Raw genomic sequence first — 15,061 nt, 5'->3', positions numbered from 1 at the left:
ATATATACACATATATATATATATATATACACATATATATATATATATATACACATATATATATATATATACACATATATATATATATATACACATATATATATATATACACATATATATATATACACACACACACACACACGCACACATACATACACACACACACATTTATTATTATTATTTTTCAATTACTACCCTGGTTGTAACTGATTTAAGTGATCTCAAAAGTTCAACCATTTTCACAAAAATTTAGACAATTTATAGATGAAAAATATTTATTAAGGGAATTTTTACAAAACAAGTGGCAATGGGACAAGCTTGCTAACTATGCAACAGTTGTAACAGGTCAAACATGAATATTTTAAACATGATCTTAATTTTGGAATTAGCAAATTTAGCAATTACTATATAAATCACCTATATTATGACCATAGTTGCCTGTCACTTCAGTTATGTAGTGAAAACCATGTAGCATTTTCACAGCTGAAACTAATTAAAACTGTGCCCCTCAAACATAAGAACTACCTGGCAAATACGGTCCCAGCGACTGCTGAAAAGAAGGCGATAATCCTGTGACAGTAAAATAAAGCCCCGTTGTTTTTAGACTTACAGTATGACTGTGGGGCGTTTTCCCTTAAAGGAATACTGAACCAAATTTTTTTCTTTCAGGATTCAGATAGAGCAGCGATTTTAAGCAACTTTCTAATTTACTCCTATTATCAATTTTTCTTTGTTCTCTTGGTATCTTTATTTAAAAAAGCAGGAATATAAGTTTACGAGCCGCCCCATTTTTAGTTCAGCACCTGGGTACAGCTTTCCGATTGGTGGCTAAATGTTCCTACCAATCTGCAAGCGCCATCCAGTGTGCTAAACCAAAAATGGGCCGGCTAGTAAGCTTACATTCAAATAAAGATAGCAAGAGAACAAAGAAAAAATGATAATAGGAGTAAATTAGAAAGTTGCTTAAAAATTGTATGCTCTATCTGAATCCTGAAAGAAAAATTGGGTTCAGCATCCCTTTAATGACCAGTTTGTTTAGACCTCGGCCATGTCAAGCTGATGATAACTGTGGCTGAACAAAAGTAGCAATAGTATAAATACGCACATAGTCCTTCAGCTTTACTGAGAAAACACTGCCTCGAATAAATGTCTTCCATGGTAACGAAATACTATTTCATTGAAAAATATTAGAACTGAGCAACAGTTAAGGAACACAAAATTGAAAGTCTCATTCAATTGTGGTAACGTGAAGTTTCCCTTATCCATATACATTTTTGGCCGGTCAAGCCTAATTGGGTCCATGATTCTGCTATTTATTTCTTTTTCTTGACATGAGCACAGTCATATTTGCCTCTTACTACTTTTAATTTAACACCAGGTAAGTCTTGTGTGCGCCCACCCTCCACAAGCACAATATTATGTTCCTGAAGGTTGTGTCCCTCTCCGGGTATGAAGCACACAACCTCTTTTCCGTTGCTCAACCGCACACGGCAACACTTGCGGTTAGCTGAGTTGGGTTTCTTGGGCTTCCTGATCATGGTTTTCAGCACCACTCCCTTAAGCTGCGGGTTGCCACCAGTGGGACCCAACTTGGGGGGTGGGAGCTTAGGTTTTCCTGCCCGGTGCATCTGGTTTAACGTGGCCATGGCTCTGGATTCCTGGGGCACAAAAACAGGGCATGTACGTAGAGCTAGAGCCCGGGAAAGGGAGGAGAACCCTGAGGAGATAAAGCATAGTTTGAATGAGATAGACAACCTCTGATATCAAAAGGAGACGACACTTAACTCGTCAGCAGTGAGTATAACCAGCCAAGACAGACTCACCCCATCTCAAGGTTGTGGAGGCAACGCTGAGAATCCCTGCGTATGCCATATTGAATGGGCGACTGTCACCTGAAAATAACACAAGAACACTAAGGAAACACAGATTGTGTAAGAGGGTTTATGGGATAAAGTGCACTAGTGGGGAGACCCTGAATACGTCTGTAGCCTACTCCCATATCCCTTCCCCCTAATGCGTCTGTAGCATACTCACATATCCCATCCCTCTAATGTGTCTGCAGCATCCTCACATATCCCCTCCCCCTAATGCATCTGTAGCATCCACTCATATCCCCTTTTCCATAATATAACTATTATACATGAATAACCAAATAAGGTTTATACACTATTGGCCAATTTGCTATACACATTGGAGAATGGTGAACCTGATTATTGTATAGAGTGTTTCAAAGAACTTTATATGGTCTTCCTTTCAAAAGAAATGTGTATGGGAGATATGAAGGGTTACGTAGAAAATCAATCAGGCTAACAGCTGAGTGTAGGGGTGTAACAATACAATGGTGTTTTCATTGGTTATGTTTAGTTTATAGGTTAGAGCTCTGAGTCAGTTTTTAGATGACTGAGGAAACAGCGTGCCAGCTGAGAAACTAGTTGCATGATTTTAATACATAGTGGGAACTTTCTGTACACTGTGTTTTTATACTATTTTATTAAACGTGATTTTATACTCATCACTTGACTGAGAGCCTGTTATTTTGCTGTTGGAGACTACGCCCCTGACGGAGGTGTGTGAGAGCCCAAGAACAGTGAGCTGGGACACAGAGATCCCAGTAGGTGCCACTAAGCACGAGTGAGTGCTGCCACACTATATATATCTATCTATCTATCTATCTATCTATATATATATATATATATATATATATATATATATATATATATATATATATATATATATATATATATATATATATATATATATATATATATATCTTGTACAATATTACACTAGGAGGCGCCCTTCTGTGTTTTGTTTGCACCATCACAGACCCTGAATAAGGAAGGCAAAATGATCATGGTTGCAGGAATATTTTAAGGAAAGGAGAAAGAAAGAGAAGACACATTTGGGAGATTGAACACATGGGGTGAAAGCAAAAATGCACAAGAATAGGGAGTAAATGGATGAGAGAATGAAAGGAGCAAAATGGTCAAAAGGGGGCAAATAAAGAGAGTGCAAGGGAGCACACACCTGGTAAGATGGACACATGTGGGGATGTACAGAGGGTACATACCGTGACAAAATAGGGCACACACGTGGAAGGGACAGAGGGTACATACCGTGACAGGATAGGACACAAATCGTGGAAGGGACAGAGGGTACATACCGTGACAGGATAGGGCACACACGTGGAAGGGACAGAGGGTACATACCGTGACAGAATAGGGCACATACCGTGACAGGATAGGGCACACACGTGGTAGGGACAGAGGGTACATACCGTGACAGGATAGGGCACATACTGTGACAGAAGAGGGCGCACAAGTGGAAGGGACAGAGGGTACATACTGTGACAGTATAGGGCACACATCGTGGAAGGGACAGAGGGTACATACCGTGACAGGATAGGGCACACATTGTGGAAGGGACAGAGGGTACATACCGTGACAGGATAGGGCACATACTGTGACAGAAGAGGGCGCACACGTGGAAGGTACAGTGGGTACATACCGTGACACGATAGGGCACATACTATGACAGAAGAGGGCGCACACGTGGAAGGGACCGAGGGTACATACCATGACAGGATAGGGTACACATCGTGGAAGGGACAGAGGGTACATACCGTGACAGGATAGGGCACACACGTGGAAGGGACAGAGGGTACATACGTGGAAGGGACAGAGGGTACATACCATGACAGGAGAGGGCAGATACTGTGACAGAAGAGGGCGCACACATGGAAGGGACAGAGGGCACATACCGTGACAGGAGAGGGCACACACGTGGAAGGGACAGAGGGTACATACCGTGACAGGAGAGGGCACACACGTGGAAGGGACAGAGGGTACATACCGTGACAGGAGAGGGCACACACGTGGAAGGGACAGAGGGTACATACCATGACAGGAGAGGGCACATACTGTGACAGGAGAGGGCACACAAGTGGAAGGGACAGAGGGTACATACCGTGACAGGAGAGGGCACACACGTGGAAGGGACAGAGGGTACATACCATGACAGGAGAGGGCACATACTGTGACAGGAGAGGGCACACAAGTGGAAGGGACAGAGGGTACATACCGTGACAGGAGAGGGCACATACTGTGACAGGAGAGGGCACATACTGTGAGAGGAGAGGGCACATACTGTGACAGGAGAGGGCACACAAGTGGAAGGGACAGAGGGTACATACCGTGACAGGATAGGGTACACACATGGAATGGACAGAGGGTACATACCATGACAGGAGAGGGCACACACGTGGAAGGGACAGAGGGTACATACCGTGACAGGAGAGGGCACACACGTGGAAGGGACAGAGGGTACATACCGTGACAGGATAGGGCACACATTGTGGAAGGGACAGAGGGTACATACCGTGACAGGATAGGGCACATACTGTGACAGAAGAGGGCGCACACGTGGAAGGTACAGTGGGTACATACCGTGACACGATAGGGCACATACTATGACAGAAGAGGGCGCACACGTGGAAGGGACCGAGGGTACATACCATGACAGGATAGGGTACACATTGTGGAAGGGACAGAGGGTACATACCGTGACAGGATAGGGCACACACGTGGAAGGGACAGAGGGTACATACGTGGAAGGGACAGAGGGTAGATACTGTGACAGAAGAGGGCGCACACATGGAAGGGACAGAGGGCACATACCGTGACAGGAGAGGGCACACACGTGGAAGGGACAGAGGGTACATACCGTGACAGGAGAGGGCACACACGTGGAAGGGACAGAGGGTACATACCGTGACAGGAGAGGGCACACACGTGGAAGGGACAGAGGGTACATACCATGACAGGAGAGGGCACATACTGTGACAGGAGAGGGCACACAAGTGGAAGGGACAGAGGGTACATACCGTGACAGGAGAGGGCACACACGTGGAAGGGACAGAGGGTACATACCATGACAGGAGAGGGCACATACTGTGACAGGAGAGGGCACACAAGTGGAAGGGACAGAGGGTACATACCGTGACAGGAGAGGGCACATACCGTGACAGGAGAGGGCACATACTGTGAGAGGAGAGGGCACATACTGTGACAGGAGAGGGCACATACTGTGACAGGAGAGGGCACACAAGTGGAAGGGACAGAGGGTACATACCGTGACAGGATAGGGTACACACGTGGAATGGACAGAGGGTACATACCATGACAGGAGAGGGCACACACGTGGAAGGGACAGAGGGTACATACCGTGACAGGAGAGGGCACACACGTGGAAGGGACAGAAGGTACATACCGTGACAGGAGAGGGCACACAAGTGGAAGGGACAGAAGGTACATACCGTGACAGGAGAGGGCACACACGTGGAAGGGACAGAGGGTACATACCGTGACAGGAGAGGGCACACACGTGGAAGGGACAGAAGGTACATACCGTGACAGGAGAGGGCACACAAGTGGAAGGGACAGAAGGTACATACCGTGAGAGGATATGGCACACACGTGGAAGGGACAGAGGGTGCATACACCTGGGAAGGAAATTGCACATGGGGCTACACAAATGGGGAAATGGATACATGGGAGCAGATACAGGTAAAGACAAAAGTAATTGAATATGGCTCAATACAGCAGTAATCACACAGATCTCACCTGCCAATGTTCTGTATTTACAAAACCAGAAGGTGTCAGTTATTAAGTGAGGCAATGACTATGGATGCCAGCTTCCTTAAACATAAGACTGAAAAATCAGCAGGTAAAGGGGTGGCAAGTAATAAGAAGGGTATGATCAGACTTCAGATAAGACCACATGGCCCTGATCTCAGCCACATCAAAATTTAAACCAGATCTCTTGAGCTGAAACCCTCTAAAACAAAAAGTTGCCTGCTGGAGTCCATAAAAGCGTGGGCAACCACCTGATGACTTTACTGTGATAGACAGGACTGTGATTAGACCTCAAATCAGAACCCTGGACAAGCAGTCTCTTAGTCAGACACATGTTCACTAGATCACAGACCAGAACCCTTGACCAGCAGCATCTATCTACTCCACATACTGACATTAGATCAGAATCCTGGCCCTTCGGCCCCTGTATCAACCACATACCTATATCAGACCAGACTCCTGGGCCTGCAGCCCCTCTATCAGTCACATACCCATATCAGACCAGACTCCTGGGCCTGCAGCCCCTCTATCAGTCACATACCCATATCAGACCAGACTCCTGGGCCTGCAGCCCCTCTATCAGTCACATACCTATATCAGATCAGACTCCTGGGCCTGCAGCCCCTCTATCAGTCACATACCTATATCAGATCAGACTCCTGGGCCTGCAGCCCCTCTATCAGTCACATACCTATATCAGATCAGACTCCTGGGCCTGCAGCCCCTCTATCAGTCACATACCTATATCAGATCAGACTCCTGGGCCTGCAGCCCCTCTATCAGATCAGTATCCTGGGCCTGCAGCCCCTCTGTCAGTCACATACCTATATCAGATCAGTATCCTGGGCCTGCAGCCCCTCTATCAGTCACATACCTATATCAGATCAGACTCCTGGGCCTGCAGCCCCTCTATCAGATCAGTATCCTGGGCCTGCAGCCCCTCTGTCAGTCACATACCTATATCAGATCAGTATCCTGGGCCTGCAGCCCCTCTGTCAGTCACATACCTATATCAGATCAGTATCCTGGGCCTGCAGCCCCTCTGTCAGTCACATACCTATATCAGATCAGACTCCTGGGCCTGCAGCCCCTCTGTCAGTCACATACCTATATCAGATCAGACTCCTGGGCCTGCAGCCCCTTTATCAGTCAAATACCTATATCAGATCAGACTCCTGGGCCTGCAGCCCCTCTGTCAGTCACATACCTATATCAGACCAGACTCCTTGGCCTGCAGCCCCTGTCAGTCACATACCTATATCAGATCAGTATCCTGGGCCTGCAGCCCCTCTGTCAGTCACATACCTATATCAGATCAGTATCCTGGGCCTGCAGCCCCTCTGTCAGTCACATACCTATATCAGATCAGTATCCTGGGCCTGCAGCCCCTCTGTCAGTCACATACCTATATCAGATCAGTATCCTGGGCCTGCAGCCCCTCTGTCAGTCACATACCTATATCAGACCAGACTCCTTGGCCTGCAGCCCCTGTCAGTCACATACCCATATCAGACCAGACTCCTGGGCCTGCAGCCCCTCTGTCAGTCACATACCTATATCAGACCAGACTCCTTGGCCTGCAGCCCCTGTCAGTCACATACCCATATCAGACCAGACTCCTGGGCCTGCAGCCCCTCTATCAGTCACATACCTATATCAGATCAGACTCCTGGCCCTGCAGCCCCTCTGTCAGTCACATACCTTTATCAGAAAAGACTCCTGGCCCTGCAACCCCTCTGTCAGTCATATACCTATATCAGATCAGAATCCTGGTCCTGTGGCCCCTGTGTTAACCACATAGCTATATCAGATCTAACTCCAGCCCTGCAGCCCCCGTGTCAACCACATAGCTACATCAGATCAGATTCCTGGCCCTGCAGCCTCTCTGTCTGTCACATACCCCATAAGTCAACTATCCACATAAGTCACATGGCGCACAAAACATCTTCTAACCTTTTCTCAAGGTTTTTGAGAAAGGCATAATCCATAGCCATGTAAAATATATTCTTTTTTTAATAATAAATAAAAGTTTATCTTTACAATATTGTTGCTTTAAAACAATATTAAAGGGGCAGTAAAGTCAAAATGAAACTTTTAAACAACTTTTCCATTTTCTTTTATTTTCACATTTACTTTGTTCTCTTGGTATCCTTTATTGAAAGGGTCAGAGGGCTCAGGAGCTGCAATGCACTACTGGGAGCTAGCTGCACATATATCCCTCTTCTCATTGGTTTGATTACAGAAGTAAATTGGAAATTTGTTTTAAAAATTGTATGCCCTATCTGAATTATGAGACAACATTTTTGGGTTTCATGTCCTATTAATTTCTAATACTTTATAAATAACATAAAATGTTGCAAAGTTTATGTGTGAAAAATGAAACATTAAACACTAAATAAATGCCAGATAGGATGATGCATACAAATAAAAGATTAGTCTGAGAATAACATATAGATGTTTTTGTTAAAGTTTCATTAGCTGTTTAAATAGTAACAAAATAAGTCTAAGGTTTTAGTGTCTATAAAACAATGAGAGCTGCCATGTTGTAACTTAGGTTACCTTCCCTGCTGTGACCAATTAGGGACAGTTATAAATAGGTCACTAGAGTTTGCAGCCAATGGCTGTGTGGTATATAACCGTGTTCTGCACTTCTATTTCTCACAGGAACTGAAAAGCTCACAATTTCAGAATGGAATTGGGGGAAAAGGGGACAAAATAAATAATGAAAGTTTATTGTTGATTTTTTTTTTTTATATGTACTATTTATCAGTTATTAGTGTTTAACCCTTTCGTGCCTGGGTTAACTTGTCTACATCGGAACAACTGTTCCGATGTAAACAAATTGAAATCTTGCGATCGTACACGTAATCGCGAGATTTCAATGATAGGATCGCGTCAGAGGGGTGTCCCCATGATGCTAGGCACTCCCTCCAGACCACGATCCAATCAGGGAAGCGCCAGTGGCTTCAGGAAAGCCAAGCAGTTAGGACGTTATATTCCGTCCTTCGGCTCTAAAGTCCAGCAAAATTCCGACGGAATACAATGTCCTAACGGCGTTAAAAGGTTAATGTCCCTTTATGTTGGTAAATCTGTCATGTGATCTGATTTTAGAAAACATAGTTCTGTACATATAAAAGGTGTGACATCTAGTTTTTATAAATTTATTAAAAAGGTATAGGAAACCCAAAAATGAGCTTTTGCAATTCAGACAGAGCATACAATTTTATTTACTCCTATTATCAAAATTGCTTAGTTCTCATGATATTCTGTGTTGAAGAGATACCTAGGTAGGCATCCGGAGCACTACATGACAGGAAATAGTGCTGCCCTCTAGTGCTCTTGCAAATTGACAACATTCTTGCAAAACGGCTGCAATATAGTGCTCCAAAAATGGGCTGGCTACTAAGCTTGCGTCCCTGCTTTTCAACAAAAGGTACCAAGAGAACAAAGAAAATGTGATAATAGGCGTAAATTAGAAAGTTGCTTAAAATCACTGCTCTATCTGAATCATAAAATAAAATTGGGTGTCATATCCCTTTAATTTACATTTTAGGGCTTTTAAAGGGACACTGAACCCAATTTTTTCTTTCATGATTCAGGTAGAGCAGCAATTTTAAGCAACTTTCCAATTTACCCCTATTATCGATTTTTCTTTGTTTTGTCGCCATCTTTATTTGAAAAGCAGGAATGTAAATCTTAGTAGCCAGACCATTTTAGGTTAAGCACCATGGATAGCGCTTGCTTATTGGAGGCTGACATTTACCCACCAATAAGCAAGCATAACCCAGGTACTCAACCAAAAATGGGCCGGGCTCCTATGCATCATATTCCTACTTTTTAAATAAAGATAGCAAGAGAATGAAGAAAATTTGATAATGGGAATAAATTAGAAAGTTGCTTAAAATTGAATGCTCTATATGAATCATTAAAGGGCCATAATACCCAAATGTTTAAACACTTGAAAGTGATGCAATATAGCTGTAAAAAGCGGACTAGAAAATATCTCCTGAACATCTCTATGTAAAAAAGAAAGATATTTTACCTCAAAAGTTCCTCAGTAGCCACATCCCATTGTAAAGGATTTCTAAGCAGCATTTTAGTGTGTCTGTCCTAGGACAGCTTAGGGGATGAGCCTCGTGCACTCTCATATTATTTCACCAATCAGGTAAAGGAAGCTTACTATGAAATCTCATGAGAGTTAAGTGAAATCTCATGAGATCACAGTAAAAGAGTTCACGACCTCAGCACTGCTGATGCTGATTGGCTGCAGTTCATTTCTTCATCTTTTTAAAAAATTTTTTTTACCTGCAGCTGGGCAGCAGTTGAGTATAACTTTTTACACAGAGCTTACTCTGCTGAGCTGAGGAAATAGTAAGGTAAAATATCTTCCTTTTTTACATAGAGATGCTCAGGTGATATTTTCCGGTCAGCTTTTTATAGTTATACTGCATCAGTTTCAAGTGATTTAGCATATGAGTATTATGTCCCTTTAAAGAAAAAAATTTGCGTTTAGTGCCCCTTTAACGTGACCGAGGCTAGCTGCATAGTGTAACCTTGCTGCAGGTTTCTGAGCCTGCGTCATCCAACAAGAGTTTTGCATGATTGGATAGCTCAGTTTAAATTGTGATTTTACTAATCTATATCGTTTTAATAAAAAAAAATATAATAGATTATTCAAAAAGAATGTGTGTTGTATTTTCAAGCATATTCAAAAATGCATAGAAAATATACAGCACAATAGATGAGCAAATTGTTCTCAAGTGCTAGTTAAAAAAAAAAAGAAGAAAAAAGAAGAAAATGTGGGGTGTTTTATTTTACTGGAGGGGTTCATGTTTGTTTGTTTCTTACAAAAAATAAAATAAGGTATTAAAGAAATATGAAACTTAATTTTTCTTTTGCGATTTCAGACAGAAAATACAATAAAAAAACAAACAAAAAAAACTTTCCAATTGACTTCCATTATCAAATTTGCTTTGTTCTCATTGCATTCTCTGTTGATGAGATGCTTAAAGGGACAGTCTACACCAGAATTTTTGTTGTTTTAAAAGATAGATAATCCGTTAAAGGGACACTGAACCCAAATAAAGAAAGCAAGAGAACAAAGACAATTTGATAATAGGAGTAAATTAGAAAGTTGCTTAAAATAGCTGCTCTATCTGAATCACGAAAGAAAAAATTGGTGATTAAAGTAAATTGAAAAGTTGTTTCAAATTATATGTCCTATTTGAATCATGAATTTTTTTTTTAGACTAGACTGTCCCGTAAACACCCCCCACCTCATTTACACTCTGCGCAAGCGTTTAAATTAGTGGCCAGCATATTTTCAGAAGAAACAGATACTATCTGCATGCATTGAGGTAAGGTTGGATTGCGCATGCGCTCGTGAACACGCACAGCAGCCATGAATATTTAAATTTGGAGTGCAGCGATTGGATTTCATTAACCGACATAGACACAACCATTTCATGGGGAGGAGAATGATGATGTAAATCACAAAAATGTAATTTAAGATTTCAACACTAGAAACTTTGTATACTAATAAAAGTGAGTGCAATCTGCTTCTTTTAACAAAGTATAGAATTATATTTTTTACATCGTGACGATTTTCAAAACTTTTGTAATCCTACTATTCTTGCGCAACTGCTGCCAGTATAGTGTTCCAGACAGGTGCACACTGCTTAAATGCCTGATTTCTAACAAAAAGATACCAAGAGAACAAAGAAAATTTGATAAAAGTAAATTAGAAAGGTTTTTAAAATGGTATGCTCTATCTAAATCACGAAAGAAAAAAGTTGGGTTTCATATCTCTTTAAAGTGAATGTAAATTTTAATGAATTAAAGCCCAGGATAAAAAAAATCATCTTAAAAACAGGGGCACTTTAAATAATTAAAGTTTACAAAAATGCTTACCTTTGTGTTATGATAAACAGAACGCTGATCCTCCGCCGACATCTCCTGTTTTCTTTAGCATATGGATGACGAATCCAGCTTCCACCAATCGTTGTGTGACCCCTTTGGTGTCCAGCTCGTGAAGAACGCAATGATTGGAGGAAGTCGGATTCGTCATTCATATGCTAAAAAACGCAGGAGATGTGGGCGAAGGATCTGCATTATGTTTACCATAACACAAAGGTAAGTATTTAAAAAAAATAAGCCTCATTGTAAACTTTATTAAAGTGCCCCTGTTTTTAAGATTATTTTTTGATCCTGGGCTTTAATTCATTAAAGTTCACATTCACTTTAACACCCACATCAAACCTAAGATTGGGTTCCTGGACCTGTTAGCCACATGACAACATGAGATCAGACCACTGTCCCTACAACTATTAACTCTGACCCTACAACTATAAACCCCATATTCCCACCAACTGGCTTGTAATCCCCTGTCAGCAACATAACTATATTATTCAGACATACAATCCTGCAGCCCCTCTGTTTTCCACATACCTACAACAAATGCCCACATCAGATTAAATACCTTGGTTCAGCAGCCCCTGTTTGCTACATACTTAGATCAAGCCTCATAGCCCTGCAGCCCCTCTGTTTGCTACATACACACAAAAGATTTGACAACAGGTGCTTGAAGCTACATATCCACATAAAGCCACCCCCTGTAGCACCTTTGTAACCTTCACATCAAACCTCAGATTTGGAGCTTGGACCTGTAGCCACAGTTAGTCATATGCCAGCATCAGATCAAGCCCCTGCATCCTCTCTATTAGCCCCATACCCACATCAGATCAAGCCCCTGCATCCTCCCTGTTAGCCCCATACCCACATCAGATCAAGCCCCTGCATCCTCTCTGTTAGCCCAATACCCACATCAGATCAAGCCCCTGCATCCTCTCTGTTAGCCCAATACGCACATCAGATCAATCCTCTGCATCCTCTCTGTTAGCCCCATACCAACATCAGATCAAGCCCCTGCATCCTCTCTGTTAGCCACGTACCCACATCAGATCAAACCCCTGTATCCTCCCTGTTAGCCCCATACCCACATCAGATCAAGCCCCTGCATCCTCCCTGTTAGCCCCATACCCACATCAGATCAAGCCCCTGCATCCTCTCTGTTAGTCCAATACCCACATCAGATCAAGCCTCTGCATCCTCTCTGTTAGCCCCATACCAACATCAGATCAAGCCCCTGCATCCTCTCTGGTAGCCACGTACCCACACCAGATCAAGCCCCTGCATCCTCTCTGGTAGCCCCATACCCACATCAGATCAAGCCCCTGCATCCTCTCTGGTAGCCCCATACCCACATCAGATCAAGCCCCTGCATCCTCTCTGTTAGTCCCATGCCCACATCAGATCAAGCCCCTGCATCCTCTCTGTTAGCCCCATACCCACATCAGATCAAGTCCCTGCATCCTCGTTGTTAGCCCCATACCCACATCAGACCAAGCCCCTGCATCCTCTCTTAGCCACGTACCCACATCAGATCAATCCCCTGCATCCTCTTTGTTAGCCCCATACCCACATAAGACCAAGCCCCTGCATCCTCTCTGTTAGCCACGGACCCACATCAGATCAAGCCCCTGCATCCTCTCTGTTAGCCATGTACCCACATCAGATAGAGCCCCTGCATCCTCTCTGTTAGCCGCGTACCCACATCAGATCAAGCCCCTGCATCCTCTGTTAGCCACGTACCCACATCAGATAGAGCCCCTGCATCCTCTCTGTTAGCCCCATACCCACATCAGATCAAGCGCCGGCAATCTCTGTTAGCCCCATAACCACATCAGATCAAGCCTCTGCATCCTCTCTTAGCCCCATACCCACATCAGATCAAGCCCCTGCATCCTCTCTGTTAGCCCCATACCCACATCAGATCAAGCCCCTGCATCCTCTCTGTTAGCCACGTACCCACATCAGATAGAGCCCCTGCATCCTCTCTGTTAGCCGCGTACCCACATCAGATCAAGCCCCTGCATCCTCTGTTAGCCACGTACCCACATCAGATAGAGCCCCTGCATCCTCTCTGTTAGCCCCATACCCACATCAGATAGAGCCCCTGCATCCTCTCTGTTAGCCCCATACCCACATCAGATCAAGCGCCGGCAATCTCTGTTAGCCCCATAACCACATCAGATCAAGCCTCTGCATCCTCTCTTAGCCCCATACCCACATCAGATCAAGCCCCTGCATCCTCTCTGTTAGCCCCATACCCACATCAGATCAAGCCCCTGCATCCTCTCTGTTAGCCCCGTACCCACATCAGATCAAGCCCCTGCATCCTCTCTGTTAGCCCCATACCCACATCAGATCAAGCCTCTGCATCCTCTCTTAGCCCCATACCCACATCAGATCAAGCCCCTGCATCCTCTCTGTTAGCCCCGTACCCACATCAGATCAAGCCCCTGCATCCTCTCTGTTAGCCCCATAACCACATCAGATCAAGCCTCTGCATCCTCTCTGTAAGACCCATACCCTCATTAGATCGAGCCTCTGCATCCTCTCTGTTAGCCACATACTACATAAAATCAGCATCCCTTCTCTTAGTTACATCAGATTAGGCACCATTGTCCTGCAGCCCTTATGTTAGTTACATAATCACAACATATCAGACCCCAAACGCTTGCAGCCACATAGCCAAATCAGATTAGTAGACCCCATGGTCCCACAGGCCCTCTGTTATCTATTTATCCATATCAGATCAGGTCCCTAGCTCTGTATCCTGTCGGTCACGCATTAGACACCATGATCCTGTTTGCCTCTATAAACACTATAACCCCACGTTAATCAATACTCTGTAAACTCCCACTCATCACCTTCACTGATCTAATGCCGGGGCCCACTGTCCTAAAGCATAAAACAATAACCCTTTCACTGCCAGAACCCAGCTCAGTAAATGCACCCTCTCCCTCCCACCGTCACATATAGTGAAAAAGTGCCCCGCACTTGCATGATACCCGGTAGCTGTGAACTTGATGTACCTAACTCACCTTCACAACCCCAGCGCCGCCATGTGCAAGCACTTCCGGGTCATGTGGACTAAGGGGCGGGGTCGTTTAGTGGTGGGGAAATATAAATATCAGAAAATTATGATGATGGTGTATCCTTCGGTCTTTGTTTGGTGAAGGGAATAATGGGCACTTATGTGTCAGGCAAAGGGTTAATGATTACAGCAGTGTGTCAAGGGAGGGTTAGTAGTGGTCACTGCTGTTATGTATCAGGCAAAAGGTTAATTATGACAGCGAGCAATGTGTAGGAAGAGTTAGTAGTCAGTGGTCACTGCTGTTATGTATCAGGCAAAGGGTTAATTATGACAGCGAGCAGTGTGTAGAGAGGGTTAGTAGTGAGCACTGCTATTATGTACAAGGCAAAGGGTTAATGATTACAGCAGTGTGTAGGAAGGGTTAGTAGTGGCCGCTGCTGTTATATGTGCCAGGCAAAGGGTTAATGATTACAGCAGCGTGTCAAGGGAG

At 44.0% G+C, this 15,061-nt stretch overlaps 1 protein-coding gene across 1 annotated transcript; it reads right to left on the bottom strand.

The window, feature by feature from the left end:
- Positions 1 to 257: 257 nt before the first annotated feature.
- On the bottom strand, positions 258 to 14,632 carry MRPS12 (mitochondrial ribosomal protein S12). Its single transcript, XM_053721604.1, has 3 exons — positions 14,579 to 14,632; positions 1,824 to 1,892; positions 258 to 1,717 (listed from the first exon to the last, which is right to left on the bottom strand). The coding sequence occupies exons 2-3, from the start codon at positions 1,870 to 1,872 to the stop codon at positions 1,314 to 1,316; spliced, it is 453 nt and encodes a 150-aa protein (XP_053577579.1). The 5' UTR covers positions 1,873 to 1,892; positions 14,579 to 14,632; the 3' UTR covers positions 258 to 1,313.
- Between the last annotated feature and the right edge of the window lie 429 nt (positions 14,633 to 15,061).

Source organism: Bombina bombina, chromosome 7 (assembly GCF_027579735.1).
Source record: "Bombina bombina isolate aBomBom1 chromosome 7, aBomBom1.pri, whole genome shotgun sequence".
Classification (NCBI taxonomy): Eukaryota; Metazoa; Chordata; class Amphibia; order Anura; family Bombinatoridae; genus Bombina; species Bombina bombina.
Note: the sequence above shows the minus strand (reverse complement) of the source record. Positions and strands in the feature narration are given on the sequence as shown.

Coding starts and splice junctions, on each gene's coding strand:
- MRPS12 (XM_053721604.1), bottom strand. CDS start 1,872: ATGGCATACGCAGGGATTCTCAGCGTTGCCTCCACAACCTTGAGATGG. Junction 1,718..1,823: donor CTCCACAACCTTGAGATGGG/GTGAGTCTGTCT, acceptor TTATCTCCTCAG/GGTTCTCCTCCCTTTCCCGG.